At 46.7% G+C, this 26,782-nt stretch overlaps 1 protein-coding gene across 3 annotated transcripts in view; it reads left to right on the forward strand.

The window, feature by feature from the left end:
- The first annotated feature begins 6,633 nt into the window (after positions 1-6,633).
- HTR7 (5-hydroxytryptamine receptor 7) overlaps positions 6,634-26,782 on the forward strand; it is a 49,422-nt gene continuing 29,273 nt past the window's right edge. Inside the window, exon 1 of one of the 3 annotated variants that reach the window (XM_081912980.1) lies at positions 6,634-8,014. In XM_081912980.1, coding sequence (XP_081769106.1) covers positions 7,407-8,014 — 608 coding nt within the window. In that variant the 5' untranslated portion in view covers positions 6,634-7,406. The remainder of the gene's footprint in view (positions 8,015-26,782) is intronic. The other 2 variants (XM_081912978.1, XM_081912979.1) reach the window with 2 other exon arrangements.

Consider the following 26,782-nt stretch of genomic DNA (forward strand, 5'->3'; position numbering starts at 1 on the left):
TGTAGTGGTTAAGAGCTGTAGTCTCGTAATCTGGGAAACCGGGTTCGCGTCTCCGCTCCTCCACATGCAGCTGCTGGGTGACCTTGGGCCAGTCACACTTCCTTGAAGTCTCTCAGCCCCACTCACCTCACAGAGTGTTTGTTGTGGGGGAGGAAGGGAAAGGAGATTGTTAGCCGCTTTGAGACTCCTGAAGGGGAGTGAAAGGCAGGATATCAAATCCAAACTCTTTTAAGACTCCCACCTGAGACTAGACAAAACCTTGGCATTTAAGAACATTATGCTAGCACCTATAAGGAAGTATATTGCAAAGGACACTAGTTATCTGTCTATTGCTAGCAACCGGGAAGCAGTTGCACTGAAAGAAGGGATGAAGCATGATAGTTTCTCAAGTTGCTACCTCCAGAGAATCTCTTCCACATTGAGGTGAATTACCAAACAATCCCATAACTGTCAGGTTTGGTTGGGGAGAAGCCTTTGCTACACCAGTGGAACCACTTCCAAATCCTATACAAGACAGTTTGAGCATATTACGTTGATCCTGGTCTGACTGCACTGGCTACCAAATAGTTTCCGGGCCCAATTCCAAGTGCTAGTTCTGACCTATAAAGCCTTAAAGGCTCAGGACTGCAATACCTCAAGGACCACCTCATTCCATATAAACCTACCCAGACCTTGAGATCACCTTCTGAGGCCCTCCTTCATGTGCCTCTTCCTTGAGAGGTCTGGAGGGTGGCAACATGAGAGTGGGCCTTTTCTGCAGTGGCTCCCCATCTGTGGAATGCTCTCCCCAGGGAAGTTCGCCTGGCGCCTTCATTATACACCTTTGGGTGCCAGGCAAAAACATTCCTTTTTAACCAGGCATTTGGTTGATTTGATTGACATCCTATGCCCTTTTAAAATGTGGCTCTTTTTGGGGGGGGTGTTATTGGGTTGTGGTTTTTATTTTGGTTATATATATTGTGGATTTATATGTTGATCTTGTTCTGTGAACTGCCCTGAGACCTCCGGGTATAGGGCAGTATATAAATTCTAATTCCAATTCCAATTCCAAAATATACAAGCTCAATCCAAGAGGTGGAAAATAAACAAGAAGAAAACCCAAACTTAGTGAAGGGGAAATGACAGACATGTCCCAACAAAAAAAATTTCTTCCAGTAGCACCTTAAAGACCAACTAAGTTAGTTCTTGGTATGAGCTTTCGTGTGCATGCACACTTCTTCAGATACACCATGTGCATGCACACGAAAGCTCATACTAAGAACTAACTTAGTTGGTCTTTAAGGTGCTACTGGAAGAATTTTTGTTTTGTTTTGACTATGGCAGACCAACACGGCTACCTATCTGTAACTGAGACATGTCCCAAGTTTGCTTGAAAATGCCTCCCTTAGTCACCAGTCAAGGACTGTGCCAGCAACAAGGCCCACACACTGCCTGCAAGGGAAGCCAATGAGCTCACCATAATGGGGGACCCTCCTTCTGCATCACAACACACATGACACCTGAGATGATGTCCCTCCGGCAGCCTCCTGCTGCTGCCAGCCCTCAGGCATCCTTGCAATCTGACTCCCCTTCTGCTCCTTCATCCTAAGCATGGCTTCTCTGCACAAAACACAAAGGGAAGGGAAGCCCACAGTACCTACAGGAAGCCTGCACAGCCTCCTGGGGGCTTAGGGTTCAAGACCCATCCTGAGAGAGAAAAGGCTCCTTTTCAACAAGAAGCCAAGTGAAAGAGGCTAGGTCTTTAGGGGTGCTTGTCCTGTTAGGGCCAATTCAGACATGCATGTTTGTGGTGGGTCATGTACTTGTCATGTGGCATGCTGTTAATCTGAATGCATCCCATGCAGGGAAAGATCTAGAAGAAGATAGTGCCTTCTATTCATCAGAACTGAGAGATTACGAGGCTGGGCAGCCATTTTCTTCTTGAACTTAGAATTATTCATAGAAGGGTCCTCTGGCCCAACCCCCTAGAAATCTACCTTTCCATATTTGTTTTAAAGAAAGACGAGCAGGGTAGGAATGGGGCAAAACATTTATTTCCGTTTCGATTCTGAGTAGCAATTGGACATTATTCTTTTTGCCTTATTGAGGTATGTCGCCATGAAGCTGAAAGGAGCCAAGATTCCTAGTGGCTTCCTCCAAACTCTTGATGCTATTTTAGTTATTATGGTTGACATAGCTCGATTTGATGTAGGAGAAAACTGGAGACGCCAATGCCTTCTCTATGGGGAGTGTTGCTTGGCACAGGATGGAGAACAGCTTTTGGGGGGATAACTTGGCAGTATTCCACACTTTTAAGAGTCTTCAGTCCCTTTCTCCAGCATGGTAAGATGCAGCTGGGTTTATTCGCTGTGAGCCAGGAGAAGCATTTGGTAAACTTGCTGGAACATTAACAGATTATTCTGCTTCAGAAGCTTTGTGAAACTTGAGGTCTGCAATGGTCCGATTACATTTTTGGAGGCGGAGGCAGCAGAGAGTTGCCTCCTGGGAAGGAGCAAAGTGGATTTTAAATATCTTCAGCATTCAAGGATTTTCTTTTAAACAAAATGCAGCTGTAGAGAGAAGGGCACCGTGAGGACAGCTCCCCTTCATTTTGACGAGGCTCACGCAAAGCAAACGTCTCAAAGGAGTTAAGGCAGATGGATTCAGAGCAGCTTGGCGGGTTGCAGCCGAGATCTGCAGAAAGATTCTGCACCAAATTTTACTAATGTACATGTGCTCCTGGAGAGAAGTTATTTTACCAGGGAAAACGGGGAGAGGCTATAACAGCTATAAGGTCCTAAATGTGGATGTCAGTACCTCATACTTCACATGAGGCTTAAGCTATTATGCAGTAGTTGAGATGGTAGAGTATGCCCTTATCTTTCTAGTTATAAGGAATCACACATTTTCATCATGACCAGGTATGACATGTGCATCTTTGATTAGTCTTATTCTTAGGAGTCCAAACCGCTGAAATAAAAAAAGGGGGTATCTGGGGAGTGGGTGAGAAAGACAGCCTTTCTTCTCACTTTCCTTCCTTCAACTGGCCTGAAAGTAGAGCAATATACACACACACAGTAACAGCCAATCTGTTTTCCTTCCTCATCCAACAGCCATAGACATCTTGGTCTGTGCTGGATCACCAAGTGCTCCTGTGTGAAAACAGCTCAGCTAGGAACGTCCGTACAGGTGGCTGCTGAAAGCCTGTCTTGGGATTACGATGCAAGCAGAGAAAGATGCATTTTCAGCTTTGCCAGAGAGAGACCCTGTCTGCCTTGCAAAGAGGCTCCTCCTGCTGGCTTTGTAGGCTCTTGGGGGACTGAAGCGATGCTCTTCTGAGGCTGGCACTGTCTCTGCCTGTGAGCATCCTTGCTACCCATCGATTCAGCCTGTACATTGATAAAGAAACAGAATCAGTCTGTCCTCCCAGGAAACTAGCTATGCTGTAGGGCAATCCCAACCACGTATTAGCTAATTGTTGGTTATTTATTATTGTATTTTTACTGCACTTGTAGGGTTTTGTGCCTCAGGTACTAAAATAATTTGACCTGTCTTGGGTATCATGCACCTTCACTGGGTGGCCTGGAGGGCAACATTTGCTGTTCCACTTCTGGCAGTAGAGTCTGCTGGCTGGTCATGTCATGCTGGGATTCCCTGAAACATATTCCTGTATTGTCCACATGGGGAGCATAAAATCCTAACCTGCTTGTCAAGTGGACTTAATAATAATTATTATTTTAGTTAGTGTCAGGAGCAGGTGCCAAGAGCAGCTCAGCAATAAATCACACAATGTTGTGCAGCTAACTCTTTATTCAAGAAAAAAAGGTCGCCTCAAGAGGCCAGGCCTATTGAAACCGATAGGACTTGCTTCTGTAGGATGGAGCTGAATTTTTTTGAAAATCTAAAGGTTTCCCCAGCCAAGCTCACATGGATGCAGTGCTGCTGACAGAAAGAACAGTCGTTTTACCTCTCTAGGTTTGGAGTGAAATATACTGTTTTTCTTTTGGCCAGGCTGGGTAGGAGGAGAACGTGAGTTGTGGTCAGCATCTGCTTCCGCAACCCGCCTCGTACATATCTCTTCCGGCTCACTCCGACGTCGTAAGAACCACTGCTGTCCAGGGCAAGGCAGGAGGGGAAACCTGAATCGGCAGCCCATCAAATTTCAAAGTGGTAGGTGGTAAGCTTCCTTGAACTCTCATAGCGCAGATAAAAATGAGAGCAGCTAAAAATGGGGAATTGGAGAAGAAGGCCCTGAACAGATCCATTTATATGAAGTGCTAGAAACACATGGCTCAATGCAGATTGCCAAATGTAGTGCAAGGCTCCCGAGGCTGTGAAATCCCACACCTCATTCTAACCGGAGTATGCCATCCGCTTTACGGCGACGAGGAATATTTCATTTAAGTGTCTTCCCTCTGTGCAACAATGTAGGAGGCACAGGCTGGCTCCCCACGCACCCATGTACTTCTGTCTCTTTTCCCCTTTCAGAAACAGTTCCCATCTCTCTCTCTCTTGCACCCTTCAAAATCCTATCCAATTTTCAGAAAGAAGCACTCCAGAAATTAGAGGGCTTACTGTCTACGCACAGCTTAAAAAGGAAGACAGCAAACTACCTTATACCAAGTCAGAATCATTGGTCCATCTAGTTCAGTATTGTCTACAGTGAGTGGCAGCAGCTCTGTGGGGTTTCAGGGAGGGAGTCATTCCTGGCCCTATCTGGCGATGCTGGGAACTGAAGTTTGGACCTTCTGCAAGCAAGGCAGATGTTCTGTCTCTGAGCTATGGCCTTTCCTTGCGCCAGCCTGTTTTGGTGTTCCCTGCCAGACCGCAGAGAGGGAACCGCGGGTCTCTCTCTCTCTCCACATGCCTTGCTGCCACACAGAGCATAGAAGTAGCCCAAGGCAAAGGCGCAAAGGCGATATTCAGGTGAAGACAGATGTAACATTACATTTCTATTACAGCTTAACACGGAGCAGGAAGCTCACTCGCTGCTCCTTTAGGAAAGCCACACTTTTCAATAGAAAAAGCAACCCTTTTCTGCTATGGCAGCAGCACCTAATTTGGGATGTCAAACAGATGGGAAACCTGTGGCCAGTTGGACTCCAACTCCCACCCCTCCCTCCCTCCCTCCCTCCCTCTTGGCCCTGCTGGCAGAGGTGCTTGGAGAAATTTTATCTTCATGCATTCGATGCAAGCAGCCCTGTGAACGTGGTCATCTGGTGGCACAGATAAAATCTGTACAATTAAATGATTTCCGAAGTGTCTGAGCCCAGATCTATCCCCACTTACTGCCTACATAGTTGATGTCTGCTGCTGGAGGCAACCTGCCTCCCTATACCAGTTGCTGGGAATCACAAATGGGGAGATGGGTATTTGTGTTCAGGTCCTGCTTGGGGGGCTTCCCATGGGTAAGAACAGGGCAATTGGACTAGGTCGGTGTTTCCCAAACTTGGGTCTCCAGCTGTTTTTGAACTACAGTTCCCATCATCCCTGACCACTGGTCCTGCTAGCTAGGGATGATGGGAGTTGTAGTCCAAAAACAGCTGGCGACATGAGTTTGGGAAACACTGGAGTAGATTTGGCCCGATCCGGCCAGGCTGGCTGGTTGTGATGTGAGAAAAGGTTCTCTGAACCTTCTCAATGGCGTTTCATTCTCTTACTAATCGCTCCAGGTCTGCACTCCTGGCTCACGTAGACAATCTGTGCAGCTTTACACAAGAGAATCTAAAACTGCCATTAGCCAGAAAGCGCATTTGAATTCTGAATGCGCATTTGAATCCACTTCCTCCTATTCTGCATTACTGAAGTCCATACACTCACATAAAAAACTGCAGGAGGGGGCCCAAAAGCAGCTCTGAGGCTCAGATGCCACCCCAACCCCTTTTCAGCTGGGCTTAAAATAAAAAAGAAAGATCCCCACACTCTTTATTTGAGGTCACTGAACCTGGCCTACATTGAAATGGAGCCATCTTGCTCCCACCCTCCAAACAATGTGAGCAGCTTCGCCTCTGAAAATGCTGTGTCCATCCAGCGGCAGGCCTCTTGTCAAATATAGCCTCGCCATTTCTCCTTTTTCTTATTGCAGTGAATCAGCACTGCTCTGCCTTCCTGGTTCCTTCGCACCCTGGTCTTCAGCAGCTGGCAGGGGTGTGAGAAGGTGGGGGTGCTGGGCTGAGGCAGCGGAATCACCACAAAGGTAATTAAGAGAGTTTCTATTTTCAGGTGAGATTCAGTCACATACCTGCAAGTTCAGGGTGAGCGCTCATTAAAGAGCAAACATTGTCCAGTCTCCCTGCAAACAATATGGATTTTTCTCTCTCTCCCTTATTCTGGATTTCTGTGTGTTCCATGGACACGCGGAAAAGGAGATGGGAAAACCTGGACTGAAGGAAGGGAAGGTGAGGGAAGGAAGTAATTTGGAGGAAAACCTCATATGGACAACGGAGAATTAATGAAAGTACGGAAGGCTGGAAGAAAATAAAATGGGATGGTGCTGGCCCATTTAGGCACTGGAACTCACACCTTCTGTTACCCTCGCCTAATATACCCTTGCCTAATTTGGGGAGGAGATTCAGTGGTGTGAATAACCACACCCTGTTGGTTTTCTGCCTGCCCTGCTGTCCAAAGCCCTGGGATCATGCGGGGATGGGTACCAAGACAGGATCACTTCACATTGCATCGCGTGCCATCTTCTCAGCAGTCGGCCCCACCTAGCCGCATGTGAATAGTCCCCGCAGCGTCTGCAATACACCGCGTGGAATCCAGAAACGCGAACGCGTGAACCAGGCGCGGAGACGGAACGGCGCTCTGAGTTCCCAGGAGCGCGCAGTGCCGTCGGTGCACGTGCCCCAGGGTGCAACGTCGGCGACACGCGAGATCTATTCAGGGGTGGGGGGCAGGCAGCCAGCCCTGCCTTCGAAGGAGCCCTGCCCCTGGGGCCAGAGCGCGCGCCACGACCACGCCTCCGACGGTGCTCTCCGTCGAGGGACGCGGCTGCTTGCGCAGAGGGCTGCAGCCGCGCCGTCGCTGCCTCGAAACTTCCCGGCCGGACCTCGACCGGCTCGCGTGGGGCTGTCGCGTCCCGCTTGCGGCTGAGCCAATGGGCTGGGCTGTGTCGGAGCTCACACTGCCCCCTGCGGAGGCGGACCTCGGCGTCGAGCGGGAGCCGAGCGGACTATGCTAGAGCCCTCGGCGCCGGGGCAGCGGCGGGATCTGCGCGGGGATCGTGCTGGTGGCGGCGGGATCCCAGCCCGGGAGGGGGCGCGCGGCGGGGGTGGCTGGCGCCGAGGCAGAGGGAGAGCTCCCTGCCCGGGCAGGCGGAGCCCCTCGCCGCCGCCGCCAGAGCGCTGGGAGTCGCCGCGGCGGCGCGGAGAGGCGGCCATGCAGGGGGCTGGCTGCTGCTGGCTTGGTGGGCAGCCCTCCTCAATATGGTCCTCGACGTCCACGGCGCCGGCAGCTGCCCGCTCGTCTCCAGCCCGCGGCGCTGCTTCGCGCCCCACGCTCCCCGGCAGCTGGGCTCCGGCGGCGCGGCGGCGGCGATGATTTCGGGCTCGCTGCACCCGCCCCGCTTAGGGATAGGCGGCAAGCTCTTGCAAGGGGTCACGGCCAGCCCCGGGGGAGGCGGCCATGCGGGCAGCGGCAGCGGTAGCGGTAGCGGCAGCAGCAGCCCCAGCCCGGGCTTCGCGGACAACGACACGCAGTGCGGGGAGCAGATCCTGAGCTACGGCAACGTGGAGAAGGTGGTCATCGGGGCCGCGCTGTCGCTCATCACCCTGCTGACCATCGCCGGCAACTGCCTGGTGGTCATCTCCGTCTGCTTCGTCAAGAAGCTCCGGCAGCCCTCCAACTATCTCATCGTGTCGCTGGCGCTGGCCGACCTGTCGGTGGCCGTGGCCGTCATGCCCTTCGTCAGCGTCACCGACCTCATCGGCGGCGAGTGGATCTTCGGCAGCGTCTTCTGCAATGTCTTCATCGCCATGGACGTGATGTGCTGCACTGCCTCCATCATGACCCTCTGCGTGATCAGCATCGACAGGTGAGCGGGCAGCGGGCGGCGCGCCGTCGAGGGAACCGGGGAGGGGGCTTCGCGTCGAAGCAGCTCAGGCTTGGGACGCTGGGTGTGTTTGTAAAACTTGCTCGCGGGACAGCCGACGGGTGCGTTCGCACGTGCGAGCGCCTCGGGAGGCTGCTGCAGTGTGGGAAGCAGCAGACCAGGTCACCGCTTCAGACGCCGCGTTTTTTTGGCGTGGATCGGCGTGCAGATGGGAAGATGCCCTGAAATTCTCATTCGGAGAAGAGGAGGAATATCATGAGAGGGTTAGAGAGGAGTTTGTTCCTTAATCCACTCGGGAATGTGGATTAAGTGCGGATAATGGCAGGCTTCATCTTTAGGATGAGAGTTCTTTTCTGAAGAACTCAGAAAATTGATCACTATTTTGTGGTATGTTGGTTGGCCTAATTTAAAAAAAACACGTGTTGCCATACTGAGGATTTTGGGATTTGAAGTAGATTCTTTACTCTGCTTGCTGACCTTCATTCTGATATACATTTCACCAATGTGGTTTTAAGAATGATGAGAGAGAGTGAATTTCTTACTGGTCTCCTCATGCTTTTATGTTGACTGGTGGCTCTGGTCTGTTTTTAGCAATAGCAAGCTGTTCTAAAGATCACTTGACCTTTGTTTTCTGCGTAGGTTGTGAAGGAAATTGCTCAGAAACATTTGAGGTGAGCAACCAAACCCGTAACACATTTGCACAGGGTGGCTTTTATCTGTGTGTCTTACGTAGAGAGGTGATTCCAAGCTTTGTTAGGGAGAAATTGAATTGAGAGTAATCGTTCTGGAGGAATTTAATCTAGAATAAAACAAGGCTTGGAACCGGGCTGCTGTGGTACAATATTTGTTTTGTTTACAGAAGCAGGACACCTTAGGTCTAAGGCATCTGTGTGCACAGTCGCTTTTCTACCTTCTAAATAAAGCCCACCCTTCACATTATGGCTAGAGATTCTGCTTGAGTGCATCTTAAGTTTCCCATTTTTTTAAAAGTTGCCCCTATTGAGGCATGAGGACTAATCACAGCTTTGTGATACTGCGTTGCCAAGACTGATGGAGGGACCTTGAGCGAAGTTAACCGATGCATTACGGCAAGGCTCTAAAAACTGAATGAAGTAGTAAATTGTCTGACTGGAGCAGAAAGGCAGGTTCTACAACCGTTCCAGCAGGGGTCACTTTTGCTTTGTTTATCCTCGTACCTGAGAAGTAAAAGAACAGATACACTGTGTAAAAAGTCAGGCCAAACAAACAAACTGCTGTTTAATGTGACTAGCAAGCTTCCCATACCTCCATTAATTTGCTGTCGCCCATACGATGTTCTCCTGCAAATCTCTGGGCTCTCACACTTTCCCCTTCCTCAATCCGGATTTCCACTTCTTTCTGGAGTATCCCTGGTATGAGAAAATCCAGAATGAGGAACGGGGGAATTGTGGGCAAAGGCAGTGTTTTGCAGGAGGACCTCATGAAGACAAGGGAGAATTAATGGAGGTCCTGGAAGCTTGCTAGTCACTTTAAACTGCAGTATGGGCGAGCCTTTAGTTGATTCTACCTGCCTCTGCCTCCTATTGGCCTCCCAACTTTGCATAATTCTATAGTAAACAGGGTCTTTCTGTCAGCCCCATCATGCAATTAGGTGTTCCCAAGCCCGTTAAATCAGTGGGCTTAAGCCTGCCTAATTCTGCACGGGGCTGCAGTCTGTTAGAACGATTTCTCCATTTTTATACTAAGGCAACATGTGGCACTCCCTAAAGAGCTACTAAATCTTTGACACCTGCACTTGTTTACAAATCATCCTGGGTGCATTGGGTTACCTTTTAGTACTAGGATGCTGTGTAGGAATGTTTCAAAGCAAAGGTATCTAGGTTATTCCCCTTACGCTGATAGTAAATGGCTAATTGCAGTTGACTCATGAACTGCTTCCTTTCCAGTGTAAGAATTTGCTTGGTTTTACTCTTGCAACATTTTGGCGATAGAAAAAGCCCTCACAATAGCTTACAAAAATAAAATATCAGCATCAATTTAAAAGAGCATTTACAGCCCATTTTAAAAGAGATAAAGGAAACCATAAGCAAATAATCATTGCAAGTCTGGTGGAAGAAAAATAAAAGTCTTGATCCACTGCCTGAAGGACAACAGAGAAGGGGCCAGTTAAACCTCCCTTGAGAAAGAGCTTCATAGTTAGGGCGCCACAACCAAAAAGGCACTGCACTTTGCCCTTGCCAGTCACACTTGCCTTGATGGTGGAATGCAATTGATGAGCCAGTTCATGGAGGAAGAAGCGGTCCTTGAAATATCTGGTTCTGGATCCAAAGCTATTTTGTACTGTTAAAAATAATAATACAGATTTATTATTTAGCCTTATACAGTAGTACCTCGGGTTAAGTACTTAATTCGTTCTGGAGGTCCATTCTTAACCTGAAACTGTTCTTAACCTGAAGCACCACTTTAGCTAATGGGGCCTCCTGCTGCTGCCGTGCCGCTGCTGCGTGATTTCTGTTCTCATCCTGAAGCAAAGTTCTTAACCCGAGGTACTATTTCTGGGTTAGCGGAGTCTGTAACCTGAAGCGTATGTAACCTGAAGTGTATGTAACCCAAGGTACCACTATACTTACTCCTAGGCCCAATCTAGTACTATTCTGTGCATGCACACACACATGGATTGGAGGGTGGGTAGCCATATTGTGCTTGTGCATTAGTCATATTTATTTATTAGAATCAATGTGTATGTTTTTATTTCCTAAGTGAAAGAGATGGATCCTTGCTCCTGAAAGGAGCTTAGTCTAAATGTTGGCCATGAGGAAGAAGGCAAAATTGGGGAGAACAACAGATTTGGATAGCAGACGGGTATTTGCTGCTTTAGAAAAATCAGGACTGGTGAAACCCTGGAAGAATTCTGTATGCTTGTTCTCTCCAGTATGTGAATGCTCATCTGGACTGAATTCAGTGGAATTGACATCAACATGAATGAGATAAACTTTAAACTCATTCAATATTAGGTTAGCTGTACGCAGATCCTCCTCAGTCCCACGGAGAAGCTTTGAGCACATAAATCTTTACATGAACATTCCCTCTTTCATGCTGAAGCCAAGCTGCTGAGGGTATAACCGCTGACCAGTGAACACACTGGAAGTTGTTGCTTACGGGTGCAATCCTGCAGCCCCTATCAATTGTCAGAACAGCTTTTTTGTTTATCTTTTAATCTAACAAATTATATCGGTTGTGCTGAAGCCATGGCTGTAGTGGGGAAAGTGGCTTTTTAATTTTATTGTGCTAAACTAGAGCTTGGGCTTCAGCTGCGAACCTACAGAACATCCCCTAATTAAGTAGAAAGGAATGAACATGTCATATTGCTGACAGTGCAATTACTTTTCGTCTTGCGTAAATAAAAATTGCTTCCACGAAAGAAGAGTATTTCTGGAGAAAAGAATCCCCTGTGGTTTGTTTATTCCAGTGCACAGGTGGTCAGATTTTCATCCGCTACTTTCAGTGGGGCTCGGGCCTCAAAGTCCTGGGCTAGAGCCAATCTCAGGATTAAGAAAAGCCTAAAGAACATTCCACATGACCTCAAGGCCCCCCCTCAGGTTTTGGAAGATGATGTCCAAAGAATCGCAGACAAAGGAAACACCCGCCAGAATTCCAGACAGCATGTTGTTGCATGCAGTTCTCTGGAAAATGAGAATGAACTAGAAAGCAGGTCAGTCAGAGTTTTGGGAATAGGGGGCTGGGGGCTGGGGGGGGAGTGGCAGAATCCGGTGAGAATGGAGTATGAGACAGACAGAAAATAGATTCTGCTGCCAAAGGAGCTTATGTTTGCTACATAGCAATAGTCTCCATGGCCAATCAAACTGCAGCTGCTTGACAAACAACAGGTTGTGCCCATAGCAGCTGCTGTCGTAGGGCAGAGCCTTGGAGCCGCCCTCCCAACATGTGTGCTTTTGCAGCTTCCTTGGATGGGGATGGGATGAAGTGGGCCAGTTGTGAGGTCAAGGCTGGTGCTCCCGCTGGTGTGTCCGCCCAGCCCTGATCTTGCTCCCGTCCTGCCCCAGCCTCATCAAGCTAAGCTATAGCAAGGCTGGTGTTTAGAGGGCAGCTCCTTCCATACCAGTAGCTATTGGGAAGTGCTGTATAGAGGAAAATTTCCCGCTGCCTAACTTTCCCGCAGAAAATTTCCTGTTCCATAGGATATATGCCAGTTTCAAATCCAGTCTGAGGCCAGCTTGGCAGTTTCAAAGTGTTTACCTTTAAGCATGCTAAATTAGTTTACTCTAGGGCATCAGAATGTTATCCAATGCAAACTGAAAACTCACTGATGGGAAATAACCCTATGCAAATTTCACTAATCTGCAATTCCAAATTTTCTGGAAAAGTCACATTACTAACCAGGCAGAGGGCCTTCTCGGGAGTGGCGCCCACCCCGTGGAACACCCTCCCATCAGATGTCAAGGAAAGAAACAACTATCTGACTTTTAGAAGACATCTGAAGGCAGCCATGGTTAGGGAAGTTTTTAATGTTTGATGTTCTATTGGGCTTTTAATTCTATTGGGAGCTGCCCAGAGTGGCCAGGGAAACCCAGCCAGATGGGTAGGGTATAAATAATAAATTAATATTATTACTATTAGTAGTAGTAGTAGTAGGAATGAGGCTCAGAAGCAAACAGGACTAGGAAAGTCTAGTCTAGGCACTTGATCCTGATGCTCGTTCTCTACAAATACTGCCAGTCCTTTTCTTCCATAACAGTTTTCCCTCATAATCTCCAATTTTGCTGTGCAACGGCCCCACTATTACTTGTTTCCATCCCCTTGTCCCTGAAGAAATCCTCAATTCTTGGAGCACCCTATACTTCTGAGCCTAATAGGTGACACTCCTACTTTCTTGTGTTGTCTGTGATGAGAAAAAGACAAGTCTTTACTTGTGTTCACCTGCCCACCTGCTGACTTTTCTTGTTTGCTTCCTGTTCTGGTTGACTAGCCCTGGTAGTCATCTTTCACTTGCCCTGGAATCATGTGTGGTCCATGAGCCACAGATTGGCCACCCCAATCCCAGTCTAGCAAGGTCTTGCGCTGTGAGTTGTTTTGGGTGCATTTGTGTGGGGTCTTATTGCATGGGTTCTGAGTATGTCATGCATATACTGTACAGCCTATTCCCTTCATGATAGTTCAAACTCTTGTAATCAAGCCCTCCAAGGAGAAGGAAAACTCTGATCATAAACCTCTGCTGCCTTGCTGGAAGAAAAGGCTAAGGAGTGAACCATACACAAATCTGGAGTGGAGTCTCTAAGACAGTTAGATGGTGTCTTGTACACCTCCTTCAGGCAACTCCTGCAGCCAAGCTGATGCCAAATGTACTGCACTGCTTTCCTTTGGAGGAAGGGCAAAAAAATTGCATGCTTTTGCGGTGGAGTGAGAGAAGGACGGGAAGCTTCTCCCCCGTTGGATCTTGCCACAAACTGCCTCAGCCCAGTATATCTGAAGGAGTGTCTCCACCCCCATTGTTCAGCCTGGACACTGAGGTCCTTCTGGCGGTTCCATCACTGCAAGAAGCAAAGTTATAAGGAACCAGGCAGAGGGCCTTTTCGGTATTGGTGCCCATCCTGTGGAATGCCCTCCCATCAGATGTCAAGGAAGTAAACAACTATCTGACTTTTAGAAGACATATGAAGGCAGCCATGTTTAGGGAAGTTTTTAATGTTTAATGTTTTATTGTGTTTTTAATATTTTGTTGGAAGCCACCCAGAGTGGCTGGGGAAACCCAGCCAGATGGGTGGGGTATAAATAATGAATTATTATTATTATTATTATTATTATTATTATTATTATTATTAATACTCCATAGTCTGACAGGTGATTTTTGTGACCTCCTGGGCCTGTTTTACCAACCCTTAGGTATCTCTGACCGAGAAACCTTAGTAATTATCAAAAATTGATTGATGGATTAAATGTTGCTTGCCCACTAATTAACTGTTTTAATTACATTGTTGGATTTAAAAGATTGATTAAAGCACACTTTATAAATGCATGATTTGAATCCAGTGAATGCAAAAGTTGGAAACATTTCACATAACCAGTGAAGGGTTGATGTGGCCCCATAGCGCTGCCTGTGCCCTGGGGGTTTTCATAGGGCAGAGCCAAACCCTTTGGCACCCCATATTTTTCAGTCTTTAAAGGAAATCTGAATTTACGTACTGACTGGTGGCAGAGAAAAATGGAACGTGAAGCTGTTCATTTCAAACCATAGCTATTCTGAAATACAACTCCTGTTCATGGGTATCCTGTTTTCTGTTTTTCTTTATAAAAGCGGCAACAACAGCATATTCTTGGACCAAAGGCACCCATGGCCTCTTGTGGCTTATACATCTGCTGGAGAGCAAGAGGCAGCTGTTAGCGAGGCAGGAAGAACAAAATACAAACAAAGGACATGTTTAATCTGGGGCTTCTCTTCCCTCGCCTGTCGTGACACACAGACATACTTTGGCGGCTCCATTCACAACATCACTTTGGAGCGTTTTCCTCTGTTTGCTGCTATGTCTGGCTGTCGCCCATTTCCTTGCACTTCCACTTGACCTGCACCTACCCCCACACCCCAGCAAAGAGATCACATGTGCATCCACCTGAAAAGATCACACTTCTGATTAATTGCGCTTGGAAGTCATAACAAAAAGGGCAACTGGGAACAGGAGAGAAGAAACTTAACATTTATCCCTCTTACCTCCCCCACTGCCCCCGAAACAAATGGGACATTTGGGGGGGGGGAAGTGTATGTGAAATTCTATAGTACATAGCAATTTATGTACACAGCAGATGGATGGTGCTGTATAAATAATCATAGTTTGCTTGCTTACAAAGCTTGTGTCTCACATAAGTGACAACTTTGTGCTAATGTGCAGATCAGCCTTTGCCAACCCAGATGCTTTTACAAATTATTGATTAAGTATTAAGTTTGTATGCTGCCTGTAATGGTTCTAGGGGTTGCTTGTGCGTAAGTTGCTGCCACTCCTGGCTAGGTTACCTGATTGAACCCTTTCTGTCTGGACAGCCTCACACCGTGGCTGTCTCAGTCGCTGGCAGAATCCGTCAGTGGGCGTTTCTTGAACTTCTTCCAGCAAAGAAGTTCTTTGACGCCAAGTCTCCTCCTACTCTCCCTGTGCGGAAGTCTTCTGCGCAGGGAGGATGTGGGCAGCGGAGTACCCGTGCTCTCCCCGCCGGTCTCCGGCGAAGAGTCCTGGAGCCTCCTCTCCGATTCCCCCATCTGCCCCCTTCTCCACCGGTGTTACACTGATTTCCTTCCCCAGCAGATGGGCTGCCTCTCTCCCTACTGGGACCCTTTCCGGCATCCCTCTGGAGCCTTCCCTCTGCCTCTGGCTCCGATGGCAGTTCCCTGACACTGCCCTTCACAGGGTGGTTCACGACATAATACAAAATCTGAAGGCGAAATAAAACATACAGCAAACCAATAACCCTCTTCCCACAAACATATTTAAAAGGCCACAAAAGGTTTAATCAGCAAAAGGCCTGGTTATAGAGAAATGTTTTTGCCTGCTTCCTAAGGATACATAATGAAGGCGCCAGGTGAGCTTCTCTGGGGAGAGCATACTATAAATGGGGAACCACAGCAGAAAAGGCACATTCTTGTGTTGCCACCCTCCAGGCCTCTCATGAAGGGGCACATGAAAAAGGGCCTCAAATGATGATCACAGGGTTTGAGTCAGTTCATATGTGGAGAGATGGTCTTTGAGGTATTGAAATTTGTGGATGGGTATAAATGAATCTTGTCAGTTTTCATTTCTTTCTCAGGATCCCATTTCCCAGGCTGAAATTCAGTTCTCCACATTTTCACATCAAGCTGAGTTTTTCTTTTGACAAAAGAAGATTCATCAACAGTTTTGGTGTGAATTTCTCCTAATACGTACACATTTTTTTAGTATGCAGTTTGAACTAATATGTACCTTTTTTGCTCCATCAGTTCTCCTTAATCCAATGCATTATTTTATTCTCCAGGAAAATATTTTTATGTACGCTTTCTTCCAACAGAGGCAATTTTTTTTGTACACATTGTTTGACTGGAGAACTGCAAAATAAAATCTGGAGAAGTGCAAATTTTGGAGGACAGTGGTGCTCCTGTTTTGCGCATTGGTTTGAGAAATGTGACTGCTAGCAGTTTCTGATTAAAATGCAAACATAATTGATACCCCACCATCCCTAGCTACAACTCCCATTAACCCCAGTCGGCATGGCGGCCATGCCGACTGGGGCTGATGGGAGGTATAGTCCAAAATATCTGGAGGGCACCAGGTTGGCAAACCCTGACTTAGAAGTTCAGTCGAATGTTGTGAATCTAGGTTCCCTAACCATGCTGTAGATGCCATTGATCTTGGTAGGGGCTGAGGGCTTACTTCTGAGCAAACATGCACATGGTTAGGTTTTGCAGATTTGGATCTTGACTTTGGGTCTTGGCAAAGCTTTTCTTTTTGAAGTACCATAATGCTTCCTAAGCAGACGGGCTGCCTTGCCCCCCACAACTGTGGGTGCCCGGTGTGTGCTGATGTCACCGCGACATACACTTGTGATGTCAGCAGGTCCTGTGGCATAGAACCTTTGGGGGGTTCAAAATTTCGTTCAAAATTTGTAGGTGCCAGGGCACCCAGCGTCCTGCATATTTAGCACCTATGTTCCCAAGTGAAGCCATTTGCTGATACGTAAAAAGCAAAGGGGCTCTATTTACTAGAGAGGGAAGAATGGCGCCAAATATATTTGTGTAATATGTAGCTTATTGAAGAAGAACTTCAGTACATAGCAAGTGAAAGAATACTGAAGGGCTGGGTGGGGGGAAGGGGCAATAGTCTAATGTGGCCGTATATTTTATTAGAGCATCGCTAGGTAATTTGGCTGTCTTGCTAGAGGCATGCAAGGCATATATCAGATGCAAGACAGCCTACAATTTGTCTTTTCCACCCCTGGGCTCCGATTTTTCACAATACAGGTCCCTGAATATATACCCATTTCTGGCTCTTTGGATCAGCATGTCAACATTTATGTGCCTGTTTTATCATTCAGATGTGGGATTTAAGATCCCTGTTATTAGAATTATCTTCCCTGGGGTGGCCGAGACTCTAAAAGGAAGTCCATGCTTTGCATATCGTAGCACCATTCCACCGTTCAGTGAATAGTTTTAAAAGGCCTGTTAGAGATTGCCCTCTAGGTATCTGGAATGGATGCATCTATCACTCTAAGGCTGCACAGATTGCTTGCTTATAGGTTGGCAGGGATATTCTTCTTATTCCTTATCTGGTAGTAACCTCAGAGCCCAGAGTGTGTTCTTTTTGCTACAGGGTGTGGAAAAGACCCTTGAACTCATATCCCCTTATATTGAGATGCTAGTTCCCCAAGAAGCTTGAAAAGGTTTCACGTTGCACACCATGTGAGCATGGTCAATTTGTATATACAGTGAACAAATGCAAAGCCTCTAGGACTGCCAACTCTTGCAATAAATAAAATCTAAAATATATGTGAGTCCAGAAAAAAGAAAAGCAACAATAGCCTATTGCAGCCTTGTAAGTAAGCCCACAAAACTTACAATGCCTGGAAAAAAACAACAACCAGCAAACAAGCAAGGGAACAAAAACCTACCACACTGCCTTATTTTAGTGCAGGGGTTGCCAACGTTGTTCCCAGCTAGATGTTGTTGGACTACAGCTCCCATCATCCCTGACCACTGGTCCTGCTCGCTAGGGATGATGGGAATTGTAGTCCAACAACATCTGGGGACCTGAGGTTGAGAAAGGCTGTCCTATTGCTTTGGCAAGCTTGATGAAGTCAATACCTAATTAGTTTATGATCTTTACTGGCATGGAAGAACGGCATCTAGATTTTATTTTCTAAAGCTTCAGGTACAAAAATGTGTTAGTCCATTTCTGGACCCGGTTCATCCTAAAGGCTGAACCACAGGTGACACCAGTGGTTGGTTCTTTTGACCTTTTCCAAGGCTTTTAGCAGATAAGATGAAATATACTCGGAGTCCTGCAGTGATTTCATGCTCTTTATTGCAGCTTGTAAAACACTGATTGAATTTCCCCCCAAACCTCAGACTTATATATACATTACTTACAAAATGAGTCCTGTCTGATTGGCTGATTCTGCTTCCCTCCTGGAGCCTCTTTGGCCTTCTCCTGCAGGCCAATCAGTTGTTGCATTCTAGGATCCTACCTGCCTATTGTTCTAGGATCCAGGCTTAATATATAACATACGAGTAGGGTGGTTCTGTGTCCTTCACCCAGAGAATTGTCTTCTGTATTTGTCTGAAGGGTAACTTGGTCCAAATCCAGTTTAGAGATAAAGCACTATAAGAGGCGAGAGGAGGGGCCTTGATGCTGACCATCACTAGCTTGCACCTATACAACAGGTAGCAGTCTTCCTTATTATGATGAGGTGGGTTATATTTCCATTTGCATTATAGTAGCTATTTCTAAAATATTGTGTCTAATTAGCAGATGCAAATATCATCCTCTTTTTTTTTTGGCAATACATAAATGGCCACCCTCAGTAAGAAGTGTTTGCATTTGGCTGAGGCCAGGGTGTTTTGGGAGAAGGCGTATTATGTTTCCCTCTTTCTCACTGTGCCATTTCCTCAATCCAAAATAACTTTCCAGTCTCTGAAGCTGCTAGTTTTCCCTATGGGGAAAATTACAAATAGCAGCCAGGTTTGGGGTGTGTGTAGAGAGATGAAGGATGGTGGTGTGCAGGGGGGGGGAGAAGAAAAACTTTCCCTACAGCTGTTGCTTTAATCCAGTGGTTCTCAAAGGGTGTTGTGCACGGCACTGATGTGGCAGAAGAGGATGACAAGTGTGGCAGGAAGATTCAAGAACAAAGAAATGTTTAAACATTTCAGGGTAGTATAGTACTGTGTCAAAGTTTTTCTGTGCAGAACATGGATAGATAAATTTTCAAAATGAGAGCAAGAGCATCACATGATATTACAAACCCACCCCTCTCACTGATTTTACATACCTTCTTGACGTACATATGTAAGAGGTTCATTTGTATTTGGGGAATGATTCATGTTATTATGTAGCTGCATTGTTTTATGCTTTCTGGCTGTCCCTTGATCTTAGTATAAAATAGTTGTGTTCTGTGTTACAAATCAAAGACTGCTAGAAGTTGTTTCCTTTTTGTTTTCCAGTGTATCAATTAAAAAATCGGCGAAGTGGGAGCAAATTTTTATTCTGAAAGTGTGGCCCAGAGGGGGAAAAAGCTTGAGAACCACCACTCTAATCCAATGTAGACCTTGGCATGTGAAATATGTGCATGGAGGCAGCATCCTGAGAATTGCTTTCACACTCTTTTGTTAGAAAATGCAGACTGGGGCAGTGTGTGAATTGGCCCTTGGAGCAATGCCGTTGCATGTGTACCACAGCCATAACCTGATTTATTTGTTTGTTGAAGGGACAGGGTGTTTGTCCACCCTCTTCCATCGTGCCCTGCAGCAGCATGAAAGTGCTGTGTCTGAATAATGTTTCCCCTTCTTCTGCGTCCCTTCTCTTGGGAGTACAGTGGTACCTCGGGTTACATACGCTTCAGGTTACGGACCCTGCTAGCCCAGAAATATTGCTTCAGGTTAAGAACTTTGCTTCAGGATAAGAACAGAAATCGTGCTCCAGCGGCGCAGTGGCAGCAGGAGGCCCCATTAGCCAAAGTGGTGCTTCAGGTTAAGAACAGTTTCAGGTTAAGTACGGACCTCCAGAACGAATTAAGTACTTAATCTGAGGTATCACTGTAATTCAGGTCCGGAATTTCTGAGTGTTGACAGAAAAGGCAGCAAGTGCTGAGCATTGTGGGGAGCTAAATCTGGTAAAGGAGCCCAGACAAGTCATAGGCCACTTTATGGGAACTCTTCAGAATGATAAACCATGCAAAATTACAAAACAAACACGGTATTCTCTAAGGGCACATGAATACAGTCTGTACAATACATCCCGCTTTCACAAGGCATTAACTCCAGGGAAATGTAGGCCTTGGTCATTTTTTAGGAATCAAATTCCTCCCTCCATCCCTTCCTGTGAGTCGACCTGTTTTGGGTCACCTCTTGAGCTATTTCAGCCCTTCCCAGTTTGAACAGTTTCTGGTTGCTTGTTGCTTGTTGGTGACTCCATTTTTGTATTTCTGTCCTGAGGAACAGGCGGTGCCCAGAAGAGGCATATTTCATGCCTAGTGAAGGGCAGTTGTTGATGTTAGAACAGTAACTAGCAAAGAATTGCATCAGAGACAACTCAAAGAAAGATGACACACAATCAAGAGCCCGGTTGGCATTTTGGGAATGAACTGCCTCCGAAGGAAATGTAGAAATGGCCTCTGCACGAGGTTGCGTCCATAATCAGCTTGACTAATTAGTGATTGCCACAGAAATGTCTTATGAGTTTGCATAATCTCTCTGTTTTTTTGAAACCGTGTGCAGTATCTGTCTTTATGTATTAGTTGCTATACAAACAGATTATGAAAAGCTTACTTGATTTTTTTTCTAATACCACAAAGGGCGTGTGCGCGAAAGAATGAAAATTGCTGCCCAGGCGTCTCTCTCTTTAGTGATCACTCGTAGTCGAGTAAGATTGTCTTTCATAAACACAGTTTGAACAATGAGTCTGTAAGTGACTGTGGAGGCCAATTCTGGATCCACACGTCCTTCCACAGTGGGGACATAGGTTTCCGGGCGGGAGTTGATCATGGTGAGGTTTTGCCACTGTAAGCAAAGTACCAGTACTTGAAAATGGGTACACACAGTGGTTTTGCAACTCCTGTGAACTGGACATTGTGTCTGAGTGAGACAGTGCACGTCTTTTTGTTCAGACACGCTGTCTTCTCAGCAGTTAGAAAGCAAACCTTCCCCAAACCAGAGTCAAACCTATTCCCCTGCCAGAGCTACAATTCCCAGAGTTTCCTGTGAAGAGGGATCGATCTTTAAACTGCTCTGGGAATTGTAGCTCTGTGAGGGGAATAGGGGAATCACATATGGGCCATTTATGGCCAGAAAGAAAGCCATTTGGAGGATGGAGACAGGAGCGTATCCTTATCAAGAAAGGGAGGCAGCCACAGCAAATATTGCTGTTTTCTGTTTCATGTTGTTCCAAACAGGGCTCCGTGTTATGCAGCTGCCTGAGGTAACTTTACGCAAGCCGTATCTCTTAGTCATGCTTCTCTTAAATCAGGCCACATTTCAGCTACTTTTCGCTGTTGGCCTCAGCAGAGAGAGTCCTAGATAATAAACAGGCCACAACGACTGGGTCAAGGTAACCTTGGGATACGCTTATGTGATACCTTGTTGTTGTAGATAGACAGGGGATGCGCCATTCTGCTTGATCTTTGAGGGGTTGCAGCAGCAACAATAATTTGACAGCATCCTCCTTTAAATAACTGTGTAGGGGCTGTTCCCTTTCCCTTGGTAGCTTGAAAGTGAGAAAAGAAAACCACTCTTTCCAGATCCGGTGTGGTACATTAGTTTCTTCTGCACATGTCTTCTGGTATTAAATTATACCTGTACAAATCTGTATCTCTTCCTCTCCCCGCTTTTTAAATAAATGAAGCCAAAAGAGAGACAACAGTGCTTAAATGTACAGATGTTTAAATGCACTTACTCGCAAACATGCTAAGAACTAGCATTTCGAACTCGATTTCATTAGGAGGGAGGGAGGGAGCTGAAGCATAAAAACTGCAGTTAGCTCTTCAAGAAGAAGAAGAAGAGGAAGAGGAAGAGGAAGAAGAAGCATAAGCATGAGCATACACTTCAGTGATCATCTTCTGCAATGCCTGGATTCTTCATTCTGAAAGATTGCTATGAAACCTGAAAGCACTGCAGATTCCTATCCAGCAGTTGGCTCATGAGACTATCACCTTGCTTAATCCTTCTTGCAAGCCACGCAGCGAGAGCACTCACTATAACAAATTGCTAAGTTTCTGCAGTGCTTAAAAATAGTTGCAAACACTTCATAAACTGAGGCCAAGGCATTTCGCTCGGCAGGAAATGCTGCAACCCACGGTTTCACTTATCTCTCCGAAAGGTCATGATATTTCCCAGCAATGATTACTTTATAACAAGTCTCTGCCCTTTGTGTACGTATTGATATGAAGATGTCCCAACTTGTTTGAAAGTTACGGGACCGATAGGAAAGGGCTGCAGAATTCACACCATTGACAAAACTCCCCACACCCCTTAGATTGAGGTTTATGTTCTTGCAAGATACTCCCAAGAAAAGAGTAAGTTAAATACATCTCACAGGTCACTGTGCTCAGAGAAGGCTCAGCACAGAGAATATTACGGTATATTATTTTATTGTCAAGTTTCAGTTGCTCTGATTACTTGGTTGAGCTCGTTGTAGAATGTTCTGGAACTAGACCACAGTCCAGCACAATGAAGAGCGCTTTAGCCTAGTTTTCTTCAGCGGTCTCCTCTGTGTTTGACTGGAGCCATAAACCTCTTGAAAATAAAACTAATTATTTTAGGATGCTGCATGTGGATGTAAGCTTCTGAAAAAGGACTGAGGGTTCGTGCACTTAAATTGGCAAAGTTAATCATTCTGAGAATCTAGATCTTTTCTAGCTGTCCTTGGCCAAAATCTCCATCAAGGCTGCGCATAATAGACACTGTATCATCAATATTAAGTGCATTGAAATGTAATATAATATAAACGTAGATGCATTTGGGAAAAGTCTTTTCTCTCAGATCGGATTGGCTAGTAACCATAAAGTGGAATATGGTGGATGTTGTTGTTGTTGTTTAGGAGGCCAAGGGAAGCTTTTATCCAGAACTCATTTGAGTTTCCTGGGACTGTCTGTGCCATTTTAGTACTGTATACTTTGTTCTAGTACATTCTTTGCTTAAATGGCACACCATAGCATAATTTTGTGGCATGATCATTGGAGGCTCTGGTTATTCTACTACGTACAGGAATTTTCTTTCTTTTTATCAATGGTAAAATGGAATAGCTGTGCTGCTTCATTTTTGTCTATAGGGTACAGTGAAGGGAGTCTTCAGGTTTGTGAGATCTGTTTTGATGTTAACTAGAATCCCGAGGTCCACCAACCAGAGCCAAGTACAGAATAGTGGCTGGATAATGAGAGCACAGCTATCAGTGCTTGACTTCTGGTTGAGCCCAGTCAGGCCTTTGTAGCACAAGGGTCAACCAACATTAAAAACACCTCACTGCTAGATACTGCTGCAGCTTTTCTTTACAGAGTTCATAATAAAGGCTTCCTTCCAATCCAAAGGTTGGGCTCACTCAAAAGGCCTGAGACTTGACAGCTTTCTCTCCTTTACACTCTTATCCACACACGTTTTGGCCACATTCACAGAGGACATTTAAAGCACTACAATGCCATTTTAAACAGTCATGGCTTCCCCCAAAGAATCCTGGGAGCTGTAGTTGGTTAAGGGTGCTTAGAGTTGTTAGGAGGCTCCTGTTCCCCTCCCAGAGCTACAGTGGTTTAATCACCACAGGGAACTCTGGGAATTGTAGCTCTGGAAGAGGGAAAAGGGATCTCCTAACCTCTCTCAGCAATGGCCTTATAACACACTACAGCTTCCACAATGGGGATGCTGTTACAGTTTTTAGAGTGGCATTTTCAGCAAGACTTATAATGGCTCTTTGTAAACCTTTTGCAAGAGCTTTGTCCCTGACTACACCACACCCTTTCACCACCGATGTGGGACTTGGGATACTTGCACCAGTTGAAAGGCACAGCTCATGTCACCCACGGTCGCGGTGGTCCATGGGTATTTTAAAGGAGCCTAAACGTTCCTCAGAACTTGCCATTTCACAAGGCCAAGCTTAACTAAGGATGTTTCTTGGAATGGACCCACACCTCCCTTGGGAGTCTGCCTAATTCCTGCCACATTTGTTGTTCTCCTTTGTTGTCAGGCTAGGAAACAATGGCTGCAATAAAAGCCCAGCAGCCTTGGATGTGTCTCCCCCCCCCCAAGGGCAGTCTTAGCTCTGCTGCCCATTCAAAATAAAGGAATTTTTTCTTTCCAAAATCCCTCATAAATTGCACAGGCAATCTGGCACCTAACTAGACCAGAGACTACATTCACCTTTGCATTTGATGTGCATATTTTTATATATATATACACAGTGGTACCTTGGTTTACAACCATAATCCGTTCCAGAGATCTGGTTGTAAACCAAAACAGATTGTAACCCAAGGTGTGCTTTCACCAGTGGGGCCTCCAAAAATTGGTTATAATCCAAAAAAATGGGTTGTAATCCAAAAAGAGGGGACACGCACTTTCGGCTTTGACGTGGTTGTAATCCAAAACGGTTGTAATCCAAAGCAGTTGCAAACCAAGGTACCACTGTATTTTTAAAAAGCGAATTGTAATGACTGATATAGAAACATAATTAATGATATTTCAGTAACTATCAGCCTTCTCCCAGTTTTGCAGTCTGCATTTTTAAAAGCCCGCATGATGCATTTTATGCCCTGTCTAATTTGACCCCATGGCCATTAGCATTTCTCTTACTCTGATTTTATTTTGTTTTAAAAGACTTGGCTGCTATATTCCTTAGTGCTATGATGAAAGGAAAAACAACAACACTCCCCTCTCCTGAGATACATACTCCTTAGCCGGCTTCTTTATGAAAGTATCCAGAAACTCAGTTTATCAACTCCAGGCTGTAACTGTGAAGATCGATTCTAGAAAATCTTTAGGTGATTTAACAGGGAATGATTTTCCCCAGCCCCATTTTCTTTCACTGTTCTTTACACTGAGAAGAAGGGTAATGTCAGGGAACTGCCATCTAAAGCGCCGGGGGCGCAAAGGCTCACTGAGGTTGAGAGAGGAGTAGCAGCGGAAGAGGGAACCAGTAGAGGGCGAGCAAGAACTCCAAGGGAAAGTGAGTCGGAGGGATGGCTCAGAGACGCTTCCAGCGAAAACAGTGGGGAGGTCTCAGGACCTCCTATAGGGACACCCACACCTCGCCGGAAACTGTCACGCCGAGAGGCCAGACGACGTGTTTCCGTTAAAGAGCTTTTATGTTGGAAACGATTCCGAAAGCAGCCACTTTCGGATTCTACTAGTGATTGACGCAGCCATGCTGGAGGGGCTCCGTCACAGGCAGAGGTTTGAAAACCTGATCAAACTCTGAGGGACTTGCATTTTACGCACAAGCAGCTCATCGTCCCATCACAGCAATCCGAAAGTCACCGAAAGCCAGCTTGTGCAGGGAGAAGCATCATGAGCAACCCAGCCGGAACCGGAGGAGCAGGAGCAGCTGGAGGGGGTCCAAGCCTGGAAGAAAGGTACAGGGCGTTGGAGATCCAGTTGGCGCTGCAAACGGCGAGGCTTGAGGAGAGGAGGGCTCAGGATGCAGAAAAGGGAAAGGAGAAAACCACCCCGCTCGCCAGAAAGGTGCCAGGATTGGTGCAGAAATTCGGGGGGGGATCCCAGGAACTATCATGCCTTTAGAACAGAGGCAATACGCTCTAAACTTGCAGTTTGATGACTTCCCCGACGAGGAATCGCGAGTGGCTTTTGTGATTGGCCATCTCGAATCCGGGGCGAAAGATTGGGTTAGACCCCTGATGGCAGCGAATAATGAGATCCTAAAGGACACGAGGAAGTTTTTTCGTGCCATGGACCTGATGTTTTCCAGCGATATTGAGCAGGGGGTGGTGCGAAGGCAGTTAATGGCTTGCCAGCAAGGAAGCAGATCTGTCCGTGAGTACTGGACTGAGTTTACTATGCTGATTCATAAATTGGGGTGGGACCTATCGGCGGAGCCCATCCAAATGCTTTTCGAAGAGGGGCTTTCTTCAACCGTCAAAGATGAGCTTTCCCGGGGGCCCAGGGCGGAGTCTATGGATCAGTTAACCAAATCTGCGCTGTGCATAGGAGCGCGCCAGGAGGCGAGGGCTTTGGAAAAGCGGGAAGGGAAAGGAGACCGTTGGAGGGAGTTCCGCATTCCAGACATTCCAGAGCCACCTTTCCCGCCGGCAGAGCCGATGGAAGTTGGAACAGCGCGGGCGCGCGCAGTTTCAAATCCCAGTGAAGGGCGGAAGAAGGAGGGAAGGAGCGCCAAGAGATGTTATCTCTGCCAACAGCCAGGGCACTTTGCCAGAGTCTGCCCACAAAGAAAGGAATGGCAAGGGATGGCAGGAGCTGTTGGGGGAAAGGAAGAGGAAGGCAAGGAGCAAGTAAAAGCCAACGCCTGGCTGCCACCGTCGGGGCACAGCAGCCAGGCCAAAGAGCAGTGAAAGTGCCCATGCCGGAACCTCCCAGACCCGCTTTAGTGATAGAGGTGTTACTAGAACTGCCAAACGGACACCCACTAAAGATCAAGGCGCTTTTGGATTCAGGCAGCTCCTGTAATTTCATGAGTAAGGAGTTTGCAGCTGAGCACCAGATACAGACCATCCCTTTAAGTAACCCCTTGCAGGTGACTACGATTGACGGCAGAGAGCTGTTGGGGGGAGAAGTTAGCCAACAGACTGTCCCGATGATAATGAGGGTGGCAAGGCACACCGAACAGATAGCGTTTAATGTGGCCATCCTGGGAGGAGCGCCCATCATTTTGGGGATGAGCTGGCTGGCGCTACACGATCCGCTAGTGGGCTGGCATCAGAGGGTGGTCTCCTTTGGGTCAGCGCATTGCCTAGAACACTGCAAGGAGGGGAAGGTTTCGGGAGGAGACAGAGTCACCCTAGCCGGGATGGAAGTAATGGACAAAGGGAAGGTGCCCCCGCAATACGCAGATCTGAGCAACGTATTCAGCG

The sequence above is a fragment of the Podarcis melisellensis genome (assembly GCF_964234715.1).
Source record: "Podarcis melisellensis genome assembly, chromosome: 5".
NCBI lineage: Eukaryota > Metazoa > Chordata > Lepidosauria > Squamata > Lacertidae > Podarcis > Podarcis melisellensis.